The sequence below is a fragment of the Diaphorina citri genome, unplaced genomic scaffold (genome assembly GCF_000475195.1).
Source record: "Diaphorina citri unplaced genomic scaffold, Diaci psyllid genome assembly version 1.1 scaffold1541, whole genome shotgun sequence".
In the NCBI taxonomy this organism is placed as follows: Eukaryota; Metazoa; Arthropoda; class Insecta; order Hemiptera; family Psyllidae; genus Diaphorina; species Diaphorina citri.
This window is the reverse complement of record NW_007378967.1, coordinates 60,871-79,511: the sequence shown is the minus strand read 5'-3', so window position 1 is coordinate 79,511 and position 18,641 is coordinate 60,871. Positions and strand designations below refer to the sequence as shown.

General features: G+C 39.5%; 2 protein-coding genes across 2 annotated transcripts; both read left to right on the top strand.

The window, feature by feature from the left end:
- Positions 1–21: 21 nt before the first annotated feature.
- On the top strand, positions 22–2,412 carry LOC103516309 (FH1/FH2 domain-containing protein 3-like). Its single transcript, XM_008481274.2, has 3 exons — positions 22–229; positions 450–630; positions 2,376–2,412. The coding sequence occupies exons 1-3, from the start codon at positions 37–39 to the stop codon at positions 2,410–2,412; spliced, it is 411 nt and encodes a 136-aa protein (XP_008479496.1). The 5' UTR covers positions 22–36.
- Positions 2,413–4,152: 1,740 nt separating this feature from the next.
- Positions 4,153–18,606, top strand: LOC103516308 (FH1/FH2 domain-containing protein 3-like). The gene is made up of 15 exons (XM_026828740.1): positions 4,153–4,378; positions 4,599–4,779; positions 5,657–5,782; positions 6,247–6,292; positions 6,973–7,623; positions 9,073–9,259; positions 9,639–9,776; positions 10,324–10,685; positions 11,008–11,142; positions 14,451–14,763; positions 15,189–15,346; positions 16,392–16,537; positions 17,199–17,283; positions 17,496–17,549; positions 18,442–18,606. The coding sequence occupies exons 1-15, from the start codon at positions 4,186–4,188 to the stop codon at positions 18,577–18,579; spliced, it is 2,913 nt and encodes a 970-aa protein (XP_026684541.1). The 5' UTR covers positions 4,153–4,185; the 3' UTR covers positions 18,580–18,606.
- The last annotated feature ends 35 nt before the right edge of the window (positions 18,607–18,641 follow it).

The following is an 18,641-nucleotide window of genomic DNA, read 5'->3' as shown; positions in this document are numbered from 1 at the left end:
TTTTTCTTGATCCCTTTTTCAGCCCTAGGTCAAGTGATGCTCTACGTGGACGGTATGACTGGTATTATGGATCATCCACCCACGGTACAATGGCTGTACGTGTTAGTAGCGTCCAAGTTCCGTCTAGTTATCAAGACAGCACTCAAGTTACTTCTCATCTTTGTCGAATATGTCGAGTCCAACTGCTTCCTACTCATTCAGGCCGTGCATGCGGTTGATAATTCTAATGGTAAGATAGTTAAAAAATTTAGCGTAATATAAAATATATTAAGTGGGGAACGACATTTGTGACAAACATTTATGCTTAACACAATTAAAAAGAAAAATAAAAGTGATAAAAGTCAAAAATGGACTGAAAATCAGGGGTACATTAGGTAATTTGTCTGTCGTTTAACGGCTGGGACTACAATGTGACTTGTCTGCTATACCCTGATTTACTCGCTCCTCAGGAGAGCCCCCCTGGTCGAACATCATGCGGCTACTCACTGATCGAGACTCAACGGACACCGAGCTACTCATCTACGCCATGTCGCTACTCAACAAAACTCTCAATGGTATTCCGGACCAGGATTCATATTACGATCAGGTGGACGCTCTGGAAGAACAGGGAATAGCGGCCGTCATCCGGAGGTAATTATTGTTAATTAGACCCCCATTTCAATGTAATTAGATTCATATTAGACTCTCAAAATAGATAAAATTAATTGCTTTATTAATTGCTTAGGGCTTAGGTGTACCTGATGATAAAAAAAAGAAGGAAAGGAGGAAAGGAAAGGGAATTATTTTACCTCCGAATAATTAATTGCTTACCTTATTTTATATTACTAGGGTTCTCAGTTCTCATTGATTATATGACTAGTGTTCTCACCCTAAGAACCCTAGTCATATAAAAGAAGGTGAGTATTTCCCTTTCCTTTGCCACGGAAAATTGATCATAACTCGTGATCGGTTTAGATTTCGGCAAAATCCTCTTTTTATTGCACCATATTATGAGAAATATTCCTACAAAATTTCAGCCTTTTAGGTATTGGGGTTCTGTAGATATGTACCATTGTACCTACCTACCTAGTTTTTTTTGTCGCCTTAAAAAAAAAAGAAAAAAAAAGATTTTATCGAAAGTAAGAAACCAGTTGGTGACAACTTTCAGTTTCGTCAATTCTTCAGAGATGATAATTTGATAATCACAAACAAAACCTACCCACTAAAAAAACCTACTCACTAAATTAGTTACGTCCAATTATGAGCAAGAGAAATTTTTGCTGAAATTTAGCACATCGAATGACAATTCTTTATCTTTCATTGCTTTCTGTCACGGTTTAGTGAGTAGGTTTTTTTTGGTGGGTAGGTTTTGTTTGTGATTATCAAATTATCATCTCTGAAGAATTGACGAAACTGAAAGTTGTCACCAACTGGTTTCTTACTTTCTTGTCGAAGAAAATCAAGCCTTGTCTGGTGAAGTTTAGACCAACTTGGGATCAAGTATACAACCTCTAGTACAGACCTGCCTACTGAACCACTAGTAGGTACCTCTATAGTTGAACAGAATTAAGCAGAAAGGAACCAGCCAACAGAAACCAACCTTTCAAAATCCTTAAAAAAAGTTTTGGTTGATTAAAATTTACATATTTTGGATGGTTCTCTTCTGCTCAATGCAGATTAAATTTTAATATGTGCGGAGTATACTTCAAACTTCAAAGTGGGTAGGTTTTGTTTGTGATTATCAAATTATCATCTCTGAAGAATTGACGAAACTGAAAGTTGTCACCAACTGGTTTCTTACTTTCATGTTGAAGAAAATCAAGCCTTGTCTGGTGAACTTTGTTGTTTCTGAATGAAGTTTAGACCAACATGGGATCAAGTATACAACCTCTAGTACAGACCTGCCTACTGAACCACTAGTAGGTACCTATAGTAGGACAGAATTAAGCAGAAAGGAAACAGCAAACAGAAACCAACCTTTCAAAATCCCTAAATAAAGATTTGGTTGATTAAAATTTACATATTTTTTGGATGGTTCTTTCTGCTCAATGCAGTTTAAATTTTAATATGTACGGAGTATACTTCAAACTTCAAAACCTCTCCAGACACAGACATGAAGTCAAGATCACACATCTTCAATGACTTTATTATAATCAGACCAAATTACTGTTTAATCTTGAGGAATGTGTCCTCCAAATCCAATCCACTTCAATCTTAAATCATACTCAGCATTCGAATCTAGGTAGGTGCTTACCTATCCCTCTGTCACCTTTAAAAAAAAAAAAAAAAAAAAAAAAAAAAAACTTCAAAACCTCTCCAGACACAGACATGAAGTCAAGATCACACATCTTCAATGACTTCATTATAATCAGACCAAATTACTGTTTAATCTTCAGGAATGTGTCCTCCAAATCAAATCCACTTCAATCTTAAATCATATTCAGCATTCGAATCTAGGTAGGTGCTTACCTACCTATTGGTTTAAGCAAATATATTTGACTTGAACTTTACCTTCTAAATATTCTAATTCAAACCGTCAAACCCATACCGGATTATTAAATGGGTAAAGATGGGATTTGCTCTACCAGATTCAAGGTCTTTAGAAGAGTGTTGGGTTTTTGTTGGGAGCGTTAAAAAATCATGGTTCTACGGAACGTTAAAACTGAGACCTGTAGCTTGAACGATAAAGGATGCTATTTTCAGTACTTGCGTTTTTTTGTTAACAGGCATAGAGATAATCCATGTAGAATAATTCAGATACTTGAGAGGTGAACAAGAGGAACATTCTCAAGAGATTCTGCAAGCATAACTTAATATAATTGTATCACAAAAAAATCCTCAAATTGAGCAAAGAGCAAAGAAAGTCCAACATTGTTGTGTTATTATTAAAGTTACGTCATTGGGTGCACATACCATAGCATAGAGCATAATCTCAACATCTACGTGCACTAATAGAAAACTTTAATGATATTCAAACCGTCAAACCCATACCGGATTATTAAATGGGTAAAGATGGGATTTGCTCTACCAGATTCAAGGTCTTTAGAAGAGTGTTGGCTTTTTGTTGGGAGCGTTAAAAAAATCATGGTTCTATGGAACGTTAAAAGTGAGACCTGGTGCCTCATATCACCAAAGTATGGAAAAGTATCTTCCAAGTGTAATGGTCAATGGAAAACCAGAATTTTGAATTTGGACGAATTAGATCGAAATATGGAATTGTAGATATTTATGAAATACTTTTCCATACTTTGGTGATATAGGGTTATAGGGCACTGTAGCTTGAACGATAAAGGATGCTATTTTCAGTACTTGCGCTATTTTGTCCCTAATCTTTCGTCGGTCTATCTTCGGTTTTCAATTAGAACCTAGAGTTCAATAAACCGGTAAGTATCACAAATTGGTACTTGGTAGGTACTTGTGTCTATTATTTATAGACTATACCAGTATACTAGTTAGCTAGGTAGATCCAACACTTTTTGGTCGGAAATAAGAAAGAATCTTCGGAGTTCTTTGTGTTTCTTTCAATTTGAGAAGTAACGCCGCTTTGAATAAATAACACCGCTTCCGGGTCTCCCGCGTGCAAGGCGAGTGCAGTGACCACTACGCCCTGGGAGCTGACGATAGGGAGAACTGTAACAGCGGTTTAATCGTTCCGAAATCGCAAAGAGAAGCAGGGCTGCGAGAAAGCAAGCTGTTCTGAGAACGAATCTTATCTGGATGGACGCCTCGGTAACTTTGTGAAGGTCCATATTGAATGTAGATAGAGAAATAACTGTTACACTTCACAGGTAGTTCGCCCCGAGCAGTAGGATAACGTTCGCCTCGGATAGGAATCGAACCCACAACCTAGCGCTTACAAGGCAGGCACGATACTTTCTAAGCTAGCTAGAAATTCAATGAGATTAATCTTAGGTGTTAGGTGTAATACAAGATGTTAGTTAGATATGCAATGTGCCAAGCACCTAAACCTTTTATCTCTTGCCTATGTACGTAACGTAGCGTAGGTACTGTAGGTAATTACTATTTTTATCGTACTGAACTGTAATTGCTAAAGTCTTATCTCCACGAAAGCGAAGAGAGAGGGAAGACAGGATAGGAGAAAGCCAGCCGTCTCGAGTATGCAGGCTTTTCTTGAGTCTTCCATATTCTTTCTTCAACACACTCAAAACCTTTTTCTTGATCCCTTTTTCAGCCCTAGGTCAAGTGATGCTCTACGTGGACGGTATGACTGGTATTATGGATCACCCACCCACGGTACAATGGCTGTACGTGTTAGTAGCGTCCAAGTTCCGTCTGGTTATCAAGACAGCACTCAAACTACTTCTCATCTTTGTCGAATATGTCGAGTCCAACTGCTTCCTACTCATTCAGGCCGTGCATGCGGTTGATAATTCTAATGGTAAGATAGTTAAAAAATTTAGCGTAATATAAAATATATTAAGTGGGGAACGACATTTGTGACAAACATTTATGCTTAACACAATTAAAAAGAAAAATAAAAGTGATAAAAGTCAAAAATGGACTGAAAATCAGGGGTACATTAGGTAATTTGTCTGTCGTTTAACGGCTGGGACTACAATGTGACTTGTCTGCTATACCCTGATTTACTCGCTCCTCAGGAGAGCCCCCCTGGTCGAACATCATGCGGCTACTCACTGATCGAGACTCAACGGACACCGAGCTACTCATCTACGCCATGTCGCTACTCAACAAAACTCTCAATGGTATTCCGGACCAGGATTCATATTACGATCAGGTGGACGCTCTGGAAGAACAGGGAATAGCGGCCGTCATCCGGAGGTAATTATTGTTAATTAGACCCCCATTTCAATGTAATTAGATTCATATTAGACACTCAAAATAGATAAAATTAATTGCTTTATTAATTGCTTAGGGCTTAGGTGTACCTGATGATAAAAAGAAGAAGGAAAGGAGGAAAGGAAAGGGAATTATTTTACCTCCGAATAATTAATTGCTTACCTTATTTTATATTACTAGGGTTCTCAGTTCTCATTGATTATATGACTAGGGTTCTCACCCTAAGAACCCTAGTAATATAAAAGAAAGTGAGTATTTCCCTTTCCTTCGCCACGGAAAATTGATCATAACGCGTGATCGGTTTAGATTTCGGTAAAATCCTTTTTTATTGCACCATATTATGAGAAATATTCCTACAAAATTTCAGCCTTTTAAGTATTGGGGTTCTGTAGTTATGTATCTAGTTTTTTTGTCTCCATTAAAAAATAAAAAAATAAAAAATATATTTTATTAGAAAATACCTAGGTAGATAGGTACCTACTTATCGGAAAAAGAACGTTCCTGTTGTTTTTTTTTTTTTTTTTTCTCATTTCTTATTCAAAAACAAGAATTAGTTGACACTATTTATTTCTAGAGGCAGGTGAGAGATCCGGTCAACTAACTGTGGTGTCTTATTGTCTTCCTAAACCTCGATATTAGATATTTAAATCACTTTGACCCGCAATGACCATTCATAAAGCAGTAATGATCACAATAAAGCGGTGTTATTTATTCAAAGCGGTGTTACTTCTCAAATTGAAAGAAACACAAAGAACTCCGAAGATTCTTTCTAATTTCCGACCAAAAAGTGTTGGATCTACCTAGCTAAGTAGAAGATTTTATCGGATATGTATTCTAATGTCCTCATTTACAATTTCAGATACATGTCAAAGCCGGGCACTGATTTGGATCTTCTAAGACAATTCCAAATTTATGAAGCTGTCTTACAACACGAGGATGGTGAAGACAAGGGTACTCCTCTCAGACAGCTTGATGAAGCTATTAGGTAAGACTGATCAGTCCCATCATTCAACCTCAGTGGTGTACTGGTTAGCGTGGTAGAGTTCGGATCAGGAGGTTGGTGGTTCGAGTACAAGTCAAGTCATAAAATTTAGCGTAGTGCATCTCTTCTAAGACAATTCCAAATTTATGAAGCTGTCTTACAACACGAGGATGGTGAAGACAAGGGTACTCCTCTCAGACAGCTTGATGAAACTATTAGGTAAGACTGATCAGTCCCATCATCCAACCTCAGTGGTGTAGTGGTTAGCGTGGTAGACTTCGGATCAGGAGGTTGGTGGTTCGAGTACAAGTCAAGTCATGAAATTTAGCGTAGTGCATTAAGCAGGGAACGACATTTCTGACAAGCATTATGGGAAAAGGCGAAGAAAAAGAAGAAGAAGACGAGAAGACCTATTTCAACATTTTAACCTACCATAACACAACCTCTTCCTTCGTTTTCCATTTCAGAAAAACTCTTAGAAATCGCAAATCACTGACCCCTTGGGCTCCCCAGGTCTTGGATTGCTTGAAACAATCACTCTTTCTCCTTCTGTCTTTTGAAAGATCTAATCTGAATCAGATTTGTTCATTATTTAATTCCTGCCTGCTTTGATACCTAGACGCGCGGTCTGGAGTTTGCTTCTTTCTGTAAAAGTATTTCAAAATTAGCGGTTTTCCACGAAGAAATTTGGTCCCCCCCCCACAAAAAACAGCTCTTTTGGCTGGTTTTTCGGAGCATTCAGCATCATTAAGATAATGGGTTAGGAGGCTGTAATCCTAGCGATTAATTAAAAGGAGGGGGGGGGAGAGGATGACACAAAAAAGTCAAAATTTGAAGGAGGGGGGGGACATGTGCCATAAATAAGCGCATGTACATAATTATGTACATGGGAGCATCAATGTTCATTGGATAAAGCTCGCCCATTAATTGACAACCATTCTCATTATGGCCAACAACAAGAAACCAGTTTTGTCTTCTTCATTAGTATTAGTATGGGCATTGGGCACTAACACTAAGTACACACTAAGGTACTATGGGTCTGGTGTAGAGGTTTACATCAAGCAAAGTACAATCAACACAATATCAACTTTATGCCAACTGAAAGGCATGGGTGCAAAAGGGTAGGGAAAAGTCTGCGTTCACAGTCGATGGAAGACGATGAACGCTGACTGAAAATACTGAAACCCATATAGTGTAAACACGCGTCCAGTAACATTCCAGTCCAGTCGATCAGTTTCGATTGGATTTGTCGCATTGTAGGAGTACGACACGATTTTTTTCCGAACGACATTGACAACTGGGAATGGGCCTTAGAGATCAAAGGATTTAGGTGTGGGGAAAAACAGTTGATGGATATCTCCAATGACTCTTCGGACAGTGATAAGTCCAAGAGTTACCTGTCAAATGGATCGAATGGCCGTATTTCAAATGCGTCGAACGCGAAAGGGCTGGATGGACACATTTCAAACGGGTCGGATGGACATATTTCCAATAGGTCTAATGGCCATATTTCGAACGGTTCAAATGGACATATTTCAAATGGTCATTATTCTGACGGACACTTGTCAAATAGGTCAAATGGCCATATTTCAAATGGGTCAACCGGACATATTTCGAACAATTCAAATGGACATTCAAATGGCCATTATTCCGATGGACACTTGTCAAATGGACACATTTCAAATGGGTCAAAGGGACATTATTCCGACGGACATTTGTCAAACAAGTCAAATGGTCATATTTCAAACGGTTCAAACGGACACTATTCCGATGGTCATTTGTCAAACAGTCGTCTTTCAAACAGTCACATCTCAAGTCATCTTCCCGAAGGTCACATATCGAAGGAACACGTCATATCGGATGGCCATATTTCAAACGGCCATATGTCCGATGAGCCTGTGTCCAATGGTCATATTTCGAACGGACATACTTCGGATGAACATATGGCGCCCAGTCGTCTTTCAAATGCACACATCTCCAGCAACGGATATGCGAGCAGTGATAATATTTTAAGTAGCGAAGAAAATAACAGTAAGTATATCTATCTGTTTGGATTTATGTTTCAATTCCGTTCCTCTTCCTTTATTTCTAGCTAAATCTTCAGGAAAGAGCTGTTACGGTTCAGAGTCGGAGGTTTGGGTGGAACATTTTTTCTTTACCTATTAAGGTGTGCTCTCCCTTTTTGAAAAATTTTGACCTATATAGGTACTCTTACCTTGTTGTTACAGAAAAGTTGTACAGCTCGGAAGGCAAAGATCTCAGGAGGGCGCTATTCTCACTCAAACAAATCTTTCAAGTAAGTATAGTTTTGATCATACTCGTACCTACCTACATAATCATTATATCCATAACTAAAACTATAACCTGATCGGAGGATTAGTGGCACTCGCCTGGCAAACAGGAGGGCGAGAGTTCAATCCCATCCGAGGCATTTAATTTTATCACCATCAACTTGAGAATTTGACCACTTAATAGAGCTGCATAGGATAGGTGGTTGTGGTGCCTTCTTCTCGAGTATTATTCATTCATAGTCAGCCGTTCCGAGAAAAAACATTATCAGTTCAGGATAAAATCTGCCCCGGGCGGGAATCGAACCCTGAGAGTGTAGGTACATTACATGCAAGAGAGTAGGTACATTACATGGGTCTTTCCTCCTCTGAAACCCAGAGGCAGTTCATTTTCATGCCCATTTTATACTAAACTTGTGCCTTTACTGATTTGTCTACAGGCAGATAAAGATCTAGTCCACGAGTTCGTACAAAATGACGGACTCACCTGTCTGGTGAAGGTGGGAACCGAGGCAGACCAGAATCATCAGAACTATATTCTCAGAGGTAAGGTTAAGTGGCAGAGTATAAAACGACTTGAAATTTATAATCCCCACTTGATAGGGAGAACCAAACTGAACAATAACAACAATATTGTCGGGGAAATGAAGGGGATCATATCCAAAGCCAAAGAAGGTAAGGAATTGAAAGGTAAGAACGTGGCAGTTGAAAGGGTTGCCTTTTACTTGCTTACACTAAAGGGTAAAGAGTTACTATACGGTTTAGCCTGGAATTACGATAGGTTTCCTCCCTAGGTTTATCACGGACCGACACACCGACTGTGTGTCTTTGATTGATGCCTTGGCCTCTTTTTGTGGCATATTTATGCATCGGTCATCGTTGCTCGTCATAGATTACAGTCCCAGTAGTCCAGTTACAATTGGAATCATAACCGAATCGACTGTGTGTGGTTCGAAGCCCAGGAACAACATTAAATTTAGTCAGAAGCTTTTGTAAGATTAAAAGGAACACGTCATATCGGATGGCCATATTTCAAACGGCCATATGTCCGATGAGCCTGTGTCCAATGGTCATATTTCGAACGGACATATTTCGGATGAACTTATGGCGCCCAGTCGTCTTTCAAATGCACACATCTCCAGCAACGGATATGCGAGCAGTGATAATATTTTAAGTAGCGATGAAAATAACAGTAAGTATACCTATCTGTTTGGATTTATGTTTCAATTCCGTTCCTCTTCCTTTATTTCTAGCTAAATTCCCTTCAGGAAAGAGCTGTTACGGTTCAGAGTCGGAGTTTTGGGTGGAACTTTTTTTCTTTACCTATTAAGGTGTGCTCTCCCTTATTTGAAAATTTTTGACCTATATAGGTACTCTTACATAAATACTTACAGAAAATCAATCAATTAAATCACCTGTTCTTGCTTTTCATCACTAAGTAGGCGATCGCTACTGATTATAGTCAGTACCTACTCAATTATCTTAACGAGGTTAATTGCATTCCAAATTTCAAACATAAAGAGGGATCATATCGCCCTGACCTCAATCTCTTCGTACCTTTCATTCCTCAGGTCTGAAAAACAAACGCGAATGTTCCGTGAAAGATCTCACTCAGAAGTTGTCCAACCTGCATGCTCCCAATGACAAACTGAACAATAACAACAATATTGTCGGGGAAATGAAGGGGATCATATCCAAAGCCAAAGAAGGTAAGGAATTGAAAGGTAAGAACTTGGCAGTTGAAAGGGTTGCCTTTTACTTGCTTACACTAAAGGGTAAAGAGTTACTACGGTTTAGCCTGGGATTACGATAGGTTTCCTCCCTAGGTTTATCACGGACCGACACACCGACTGTGTGTCTTTGATTGATGCCTTGGCCTCTTTTTGTGGCTCATTTATGCATCGATCATACTTTCTCGTCATAGATTACAGTCCCAGTAGTCCAGTTACAATTGGAATCATAACCAAATCGACTGTGTGTGGTTCGAAACCCAGGAACAACATTAAATTTAGTCAGAAGCTTTTGTAAGATTATGTCCAAACAAATTCCTTACATATTCTTGAGAATTCAATACATACCAGGCGTCCCCTAGCCAGACAGACGACGCGAGGTCAGTAAGTACATGTTGTTGTTTACAAATGTCTGGAATTCTGACCATTAGGCCATTTTCCTATAAATATTAATTAGCTACGTACATTAATTTGCTTTGATGAAGTAAGACTAAATTAATTCCTCTTTCGTTCCTTTTGGTTTCAGGGTTAGCCAAATCTCAGTCACGCGGGGAGCTCAAAAGCCCCACCGGTGAGTCCCTGGCCAAAGTTCCTGCCATGGAAATCAAAAAGTCCGAAACCGATCTGCACTGGGAAGAACTCCTCAAGTCGACAACCAAGTCCCTCGTCCTGTGCGACTTGGACTTCTCAGACCTCAAGTCTGACGAGGACCGGGACATCCTAGCCCCGGCCAATGTGGCCAATGGGGTGCCCCCTCCGCCCCCGCCTTGTGGGGTTCTACCCCCGCCCAACCCAATGGGCATGGGAGCCCCACCCCCGGTTCCTAACTTGTTGAATCAGAAGTCCAACATCAACAAGACCAAGAAGACTGTGAAACTTTTCTGGAAGGTGAGAACTGAGAACCACAGTGTGCTGGAATAGAATAGAAAATATTATGCCTAGTTTTAAAGATTAAACCTGGTTTGGATGGTAGCGCGTCTACCTTTTAGCGCTAGGCCACGGGTTCGATTGCCGCCCGGGGCGAATTTTATCCTGATGGGATAATGTCCGTCCTCGTAACGGCTGGCTATCCCCTATCCTGTCTTCCTTCTCTTCGATTTCGGGACAGTTTCCTCTATCAAACCTCCCAAAAACAAAGTCCTTTTACTCCAGCAGTTTTCGCCCAATTAAGGATTTTGTTAAATATCTCCCCTTTCCTGTCATATTTCAGGAGGTGAGAGAAGACCCTATTGTGATATCCAAACTCAAGTCTGTCCTCATTTGGGACGAACTTAGTCCGGTCAAAGTGGACACGCAAAAGTTGGAGCACTTGTTCGAGTCTCGAGCTAAAGATCTCATTTCAAAGGTAAACTATTTAATTGTCTTCTTAGGGTGTCCCTATTTAGGCATAATTTAGGAATTTCCTTTAGTAAAAATCCAGCAGGATTATTATTATTATTTTAATTTTTTCTTCAATCTATCCAGGTGTAAATTTATTTCATTGCTCGGCAATGTCGTTATGATGGACTATGATTATTAATATCTTTATGATATGTATATCTTATGGTTGTTCTGCATGAATTTGTTTGATTTTTTGGTAATTGGTAGTATTTTTTGTACCTACCCAGTTGTATCATACATTGTACTCTCGTAGTCTAACATTGGTTTATCGTATAGATATCACAAATTAATTGTATTAATTTTGGTTTATCGTACTTAATAAACCTATGATAATATTATAAATTTGTCTTAGTGTAACTTTGATTTATCGTAGGTTGTTTGCTTACCCTTCTTGTGATGTTATTATTCTCCTTAAAAAATATGTACCTACTGTTCTCTCTGTAATTTTCTATGTTATTTTGACTTGTCTTGATGTATTTTCTTGGTTATCTTCTTCGTATTGGTTTTCTCTTTTGTTTACCCTCTGTATCTTCTCTCCACTCTTCTCATCACCTGTGAATACGTCTTTTCTTATACCTACTGTAACATAGGTACCGTTTCTTTCTTTCAAAATGTAAGTACTGACTTTCAATACCTTTAATACTTACCTCTTCAAATTAACCATAACCACTAATTTTGCACAAATTTCACACTCATTTTTCCCGCTCTTTGCTAATTTTATTTTGAATTTTACGAATATGCATCGCTAGTCCTAATCAGTTGTTACCTAGTATCTAACATGAATTTTTTAACACACTACATAAATAAATTCTTTCTCTTTTACGCCGTTTATAACATTAATTAGTTATAGCTTTTTATAATGATTTTTGATAGACTCATTTTTCCCGCTCTTTGCTAATTTTATTTTGAATTTTACGAATATGCATCGCTAGTCCTAATCAGTTGTTACCTAGTATCTAACTTGAATTTTATAACACACTACATAAATAGATTCTTTCTCTTTTACGCCATTTATAATATTAATTAGTTATAGCTTTTGTTAATGATTTTTGATAGACGTATTATTATTCCATACATATTTACCGACAAAACGCCAGCATATTTGCCTTAGTTCACCCGCTTATTGCTGAAGAGCTAAACCATTTAAATTAAATATTACAGGGGGTATTTTTCTTAGTAATTGTATAAATACATATTTACCGACAAAACGCCAGCATATTTGCCTTAGTTCACCCGCTTATTGCTGAAGAGCTAAACCATTTAAATTAAATATTACCTACAGGGGGTATTTTTCTTAGTAATTGTATAATTTTTTTTATAAGTAGACAAAGTCTTTTAAAAGCTTCTAGACGCGTTTAGTATAGGTAATGCTCTTTTTTCATCATAACTTTCTTACTCATTTTTCTAGTCGATTATTATAGACATTATTATTATAATAGTGCAATAGACAATTTTTATTTTGAAAAATAATGCTTTCTTATTTTGGTTCTGGGCTTTTCTCTCTCTTCTTGGCTCAATTTGGGACATTTCTCTACATCCAGGAGGTAAGAGACAAGTTTTGGTATATATTTGTTATCCTATTGTATGATGTGTTGTGTATTGAGTGGTTTTCTTTCTCTCCCCTCCCTATACCGTCATTTAGGTACCTATATCTACCTATATCTTTGCTATCATTTACTTTTCCCGTTTTTCCATTGTAGATTTTCCTTTGTGTAGTAGGTAGTTAACAGTTATGCTGTCGTACTAGTTTCTATTTTTGATAGTTTTTTTTCCCTCATGTGAGGTGCCTGAATCAACACAGGGTCTCCAGAGTTGCTGACATTTGATGCTTCCGGCGATCGAACCAGGAACCTTCTGCATGATAAACGAGCATTCTACAACAGTTGAGACCTGACTTGTTGGTATCTACTAAATTTTCCCTTTCAATACTGACACCTTTGTTCTACTTGATGCGTATGCCCCTTTGTTTGCAGGTCCCTTTTTCCGACCTATATGTCGAATCTACATTGTAGATAGGTACTATGACCTACGACATACCTACCTCTTTGTGTCTGGGGTCTCTAATTCTCTCTCATTTGTATCCTAAATCTCTCTTATGATTAACATGATTTCTTTCCCAGTAGATTAACAAAATGTAAAAACGCACCCACTGTAGACTACCTCTGGATAAGACGAGAAGCTTTAATTTAGGATAGTGTTGTATCTTTTGAAATAACATTTTTTGAAGTAGCTGCCAAATATTCAGGGGTCCCCGGATAAGGTACATGGCTGAAATTGATATCAGAAGACGCGGAAAGTTCTCCTGATTCCAAATATACCCAACTAAGACGGTTTTGCGGGGGCTTTCCTCAACTAAGACGGCCTTTTTTGAAAAAAGGTCAAATTTTACCTCATAAGGTACATGGCTGAAATTGATATCAGAAGACGCGGAAAGTTCTCCTGATTCCAAATATACCCAACTAAGACGGTTTTCTGGGGGCTTTCCCCAACTAAGACGACTTTAAATGTCCCAAACGGGGCCAAAATTTACCTCATTAGGTACATGGCTGGAACTGGTGCCAAAAGACGCGGAATGGTCTCCTGGTTCCAAATATACCCAACTAAGACGGTTTTCCGGGGGCTTTCCTCAACTAAGACGGCCTTTTTTGAAAAAAGGTCAAATTTTACCTCATAAGGTACATGGCTGAAATTGATATCAGAAGACGCGGAATGGTCTCCTGATTCCAAATATCCCCAACTAAGACGGTTTTCCGGGGGCTTTCCTCAACTAAGACGGCCTTTTTTTGAAAAAAGGTCAAATTTTACCTCATAAGGTTCATGGCTGAAATTGATATCAGAAGACGCGGAATGGTCTCCTGATTCCAAATATCCCCAACTAAGACGGTTTTCCGGGGGCTTTCCTCAACTAAGACGGCCTTTTTTTGAAAAAAGGTCAAATTTTACCTCATAAGGTTCATGGCTGAAATTGATATCAGAAGACGCGGAAAGTTCTCCTGATTCCAAATATACCCAACTAAGACGGTTTACTGGGGGCTTTCCCCAACTAAGACGGCTTTGAAATGTCCAAAAAAAGGTCAAAATTTACCTCATAAGGTACATGGCTGGAACTGGTGCCAAAAGACGCGGAATGGTCTCCTGGTTCCAAATATACCCAACTAAGACGGTTTTCCGGGGGCTTTCCCCAACTGAGACGCCTTTAAAATCCATGCAGCTTCGTGTCCATGTGCGGTAGTCCTTGGAAATGGAAGGCCAGACGTATCTCTCCTTGACGAGCTTCACCGTGGTGTTGACGCTTGGGTGGGACAGTTGGTGGATCGAGTTGAAGGCTGTCCGTCGGAAGGGCCGTGTGATGAAGGGTCTCGCCGTGCGTGTAGAGACGTCACAGTAGATGCGGACATCCGACTCGGGCATCTGGAGGAGTTTGAGATGAAGGCCGGAGTCGGTGCCTTGGAGTGGAACCTTGAGTTCCTCATCTGTTTGCTGGGAGGTTGCCAGGGACTTGTAGTCGAGAGTTGCGTGGATGGTATCAACTCGGGAGAGTGCGTCAGCGACGACATTTTGGCTGCCTGGGACGTATTGAATGTCAGTGGAGAATTGGGCGATGAAGTCCAGATGCCGGAACTGCCGTGGGGAACATTTCTCGGGCTTCTGGAGGAATAATAATAATAATAGTGCTTATTTATACTGCTCAAATAGGACTGAAAAGTCCAGTTAATAATAATAATAATAATAATAATAATAATAGTACTTATTTATTCTGCTCGAATAGGACTGAAAAGTCCCTTTATTCCAGCAGTGGGCTACTACTATTATTGTGGTCAAATTCTCAAATTATATTGATAAAATTCCATACCTCGACTGGGATTGAACCCACGCCCTCCTGTTTACCAGGCGAGCGCCTTGACCACTACACCACCGAGGCAGTTTATAGCGTTCAACTCATCTGGGTCATTTTTACCAAATTATTTATTCATCAATTTTACTCATTTTCATTCCGCTTTCGTTTGCCAGGCATTTTCCTGAACGGCACCGAGGTTAAAGGATTCCAGATCGAATATCTCACCAAGGTCCCCGAAGTGAAAGACACGGTACACAAGCATTCTCTCCTACATCATCTATGTGATCTGGTGCTACACCAATTTCCGCAATCCACAGACCTATACTCCGAGGTAAGTATAGGTTAACAGGGTGTCTACCAGACTGGAAAACCGGGAAAAGTCAGGGAATTTTGTGGAGACTGGAAAAGTCAAGGAAATGTCAAGGAATTTACCAAAAAAAGTGACAAAAATTAAAAAATGTCGGGGAATTTTTCCAAGTCTACAAATTTTGAAAAAGTGGGCTCTGGAAACCCGAGAAAAGTCAGGGAATTTTATTTTTCTATTTTGGTAGACACCCTGGTTAACCATACATGGAATTTGCAGACATAGTGACTCCTGACCATTAAATGGGAAATTTGAAGAGTTAGAAAAAGTACCTTCCTCTAACTTAATTATGACCTGGACCTACTGATTCTCTTTTTTGTAGACCCCGATTATATGTATCCCTCATTCGTAATTTCGCAGGCCTTTGGAAACGCTTGTACACTTAGTTCGTGGATCCTTGAAAGAAATTTCAGTAAGTTAGGGATGTTTGGCTAATTCAACTATCTAAATGTTCAAACAGATAATCTTATATTATCCAGTGGCGTAGCGTCCATGTAGGGCGTGTATGGCGGCCATACACTCAAAAATTCCACTCAAATACCCTTATCAGTGGCGTAGCGTTCATGTAGGGCGTGTATGGCGGCCATACACTCAAAAATTCCACTCAAATACCCTTAAATATTGACTTTAAATAATTATTGTATTCTTATTAGATAGATATTGTGATAGAAATCAGTGTCCGCCCTACACTTGGAGTTAGACCACGCTACGCCACTGATATTATCTGTTGTTGTTTTCAAATGCTCGGAGTTGACTATTAGGTCATTTTCCCTTATAGTATCTAATTGGTGTACTGTCCAATGTTTTGACGAATCAGATACGACTTTCAAAAACTATGAATCCTGACTGTGAATCTGGAATAGAATACCTTGTTATTCTTCCCTGAATAGGACTGAAAAGGTCCTCTAACCCCGCAGTATAAACGGATATTTTCCATAGGATATTTTCTATATTTCTTCAGTAAATTTTCTATTTCATTATATTTATCGAACCCGCGTCCCTCGCATTTCAGATCGGTCCAGTGACCCGCGCCTCCAAGGTGGATTTCGATGAGTTAGCCTCGTCTCTGCGTCGAATGGAAATGGAATGCAAGGCTTCGTTTGATTATCTCAAGCTCATTATCAAACATGACGGGTCCGCCACCAGTGTTAAAGTCAAGTAAGTATCGTGAATTCATTTGTGTTAAAGCAGAAGAGCCTTTTCCTTTTCACAACTTTTGTGGGTATCAGCATTAATAAGGGCCTCCTTTGCAATCAATTTCCATATTTCAATCATCCTTTTACACTGGTAATGCCGCCACTAGTCGCTACTCGATTAAAGTAACTACCCACTCAACTGTCCTCAGACCTTGTTAAGACTGCTGGAGTACAGGGACTTTTCAGTCTCATTCTGGCAGTATAAGGAGGGTATATTCTATTCTTAAGTAGGAGCCAGCTTAGTTAGCTTGATTGGTAGCGCGTCTGCTTAATAAGCGCTAGGCCTCTGGTTCGATTCCCGCCCGCGGCATGAACGGATAATGTTTGTTCCGGGAACGGCTGGCTTTCTCCTATCCTGTCTTTCTTCTCTCTTCGCTTTCAGGGCAGTAAGACCTTGGCAGTTATACATAGTTCCCTCTATCAAACCTCTCTCAAAAAAAGCAGCTAAAACAGCAACTTCATTATGGTAAAGGGAAATAGACTTGTCTATCGATCCTGAAAGCCACAAAGAGAAAAACTTGACGTCTCAAAAACCACTCAGTTCTTTCAAATAACCAATTTATTTGTTTAACCAATTTCTTTCACTTGTTTGACCAATTTATATTTCACTTCAGGTAAGCAAGCTACGTAGCCAGGAAGACAGAGCTGATGCAGAACTCAGACAACTATTGGAACCTGAGAACACAGATCCTACCTCTCCACTCAATGGTACTCTGACTTGGAGACCCAGACGGAAAGAAAGTGGTAAGTGAAAATTCTACAGTAGACTCCTGTGGTCTGTGTTAACATATGCTCATCCCGTAGTATGCCTCTCATCAGATGGGCGAGAAGAGACACAATACTTCCCATTTAGGTGCTGGGTCAATACGAGAACTCCAGAAAGTAACCCGTTGAAATATTTGCAATCAAAAAACGAGTAGAAGAAGGCGAGCCACCGCGAACGAAACAAGACTCGCGGCAAGATGATCACGGAGGTAAGAGTGACTTTGAACTTTGCTCCGTAAAACCCACCTGGCAAGTTAAAAAAGGCAGGTGAAATCCCAAGTGTGTACTAACGTTTATAAAGTTTACACTTATTCTGTATTAAATACATAAGACCTTGTTCAGACTGCGGGAGTACAGGGACTTTTCAGTCTCATTCTGGCAGTATTATATTCTATTCTAAAGTTGGAGCCAGCTTAGTTAGCTTCATTGGTAGCGCGTCTGCTTAGTAAGCGCTAGGCCTCGGGTTCGATTCCCACCCGCGGCGTGAACGGATAATGTTTGTTCCGGGAACGGCTGGCTTTCTCCTATCCTGTCTTTCTTCTCTCTTCGCTTTCAGGGCAGTAAGACCTTGGCAGTTATACATAGTTCCCTCTATCAAACCTCTCTCAAAAAAAGCAGCTAAAACAGCAACTTCATTATGGTAAAGGGAAATAGACTTGTCTATCGATCCTGAAAGCCACAAAGAGAAAAACTTGACGTCTCAAAAACCACTCAGTTCTTTCAAATAACCAATTTCTTTCGCTTGTTTAATCAATTTCTTTCACTTGTTTGACCAATTTATATTTTACTTGTTCTTCAGGTGAGCAAGCTACTTCCGGGAACGGCTGGCTTTCTCCTATCCTGTCTTTCTTCTCTCTTCGCTTTCAGGGCAGTAAGACCTTGGCAGTTATCCATAGTTCCCTCTATCAAACCTCTCTCAAAAAAAGCAGCTAGAACAGCAACTTCATTATGGTAAAGGGAAATAGACTTGTGTCAATCGATCCTGAAAGCCACAAAGAGAAAAACTTGACGTCTCAAAAACCACTCAGTTCTTTCAAATAACCAATTTATTTGTTTAACCAATTTCTTTCACTTGTTTGACCAATTTATATTTCACTTCAGGTAAGCAAGCTACGTAGCCAGGAAGACAGAGCTGATGCAGAACTCAGACAACTATTGGAACCTGAGAACACAGATCCTACCTCTCCACTCAATGGTACTCTGACTTGGAGACCCAGACGGAAAGAAAGTGGTAAGTGAAAATGCTACAGTAGACTCCTGTGGTCTGTGTCGTAGCATGCTCATCCCGTAGTATGCCTCTC

What these genes read in the sequence shown, in the direction of transcription:
- LOC103516309 (XM_008481274.2), top strand. Translation starts at nt 37, where the DNA reads ATGCTCTACGTGGACGGTATGACTGGTATTATGGATCATCCACCCACG. An exon ending in TGCGGTTGATAATTCTAATG is followed by an intron (nt 230 to 449) that starts GTAAGATAGTTA and finishes CTCGCTCCTCAG; the next exon opens with GAGAGCCCCCCTGGTCGAAC. An exon ending in ATAGCGGCCGTCATCCGGAG is followed by an intron (nt 631 to 2,375) that starts GTAATTATTGTT and finishes TTTAATCTTCAG; the next exon opens with GAATGTGTCCTCCAAATCAA.
- LOC103516308 (XM_026828740.1), top strand. Translation starts at nt 4,186, where the DNA reads ATGCTCTACGTGGACGGTATGACTGGTATTATGGATCACCCACCCACG. An exon ending in TGACCCCTTGGGCTCCCCAG is followed by an intron (nt 6,293 to 6,972) that starts GTCTTGGATTGC and finishes AAACCCATATAG; the next exon opens with TGTAAACACGCGTCCAGTAA. An exon ending in GCGGCAAGATGATCACGGAG is followed by an intron (nt 17,550 to 18,441) that starts GTAAGAGTGACT and finishes ATTTCACTTCAG; the next exon opens with GTAAGCAAGCTACGTAGCCA.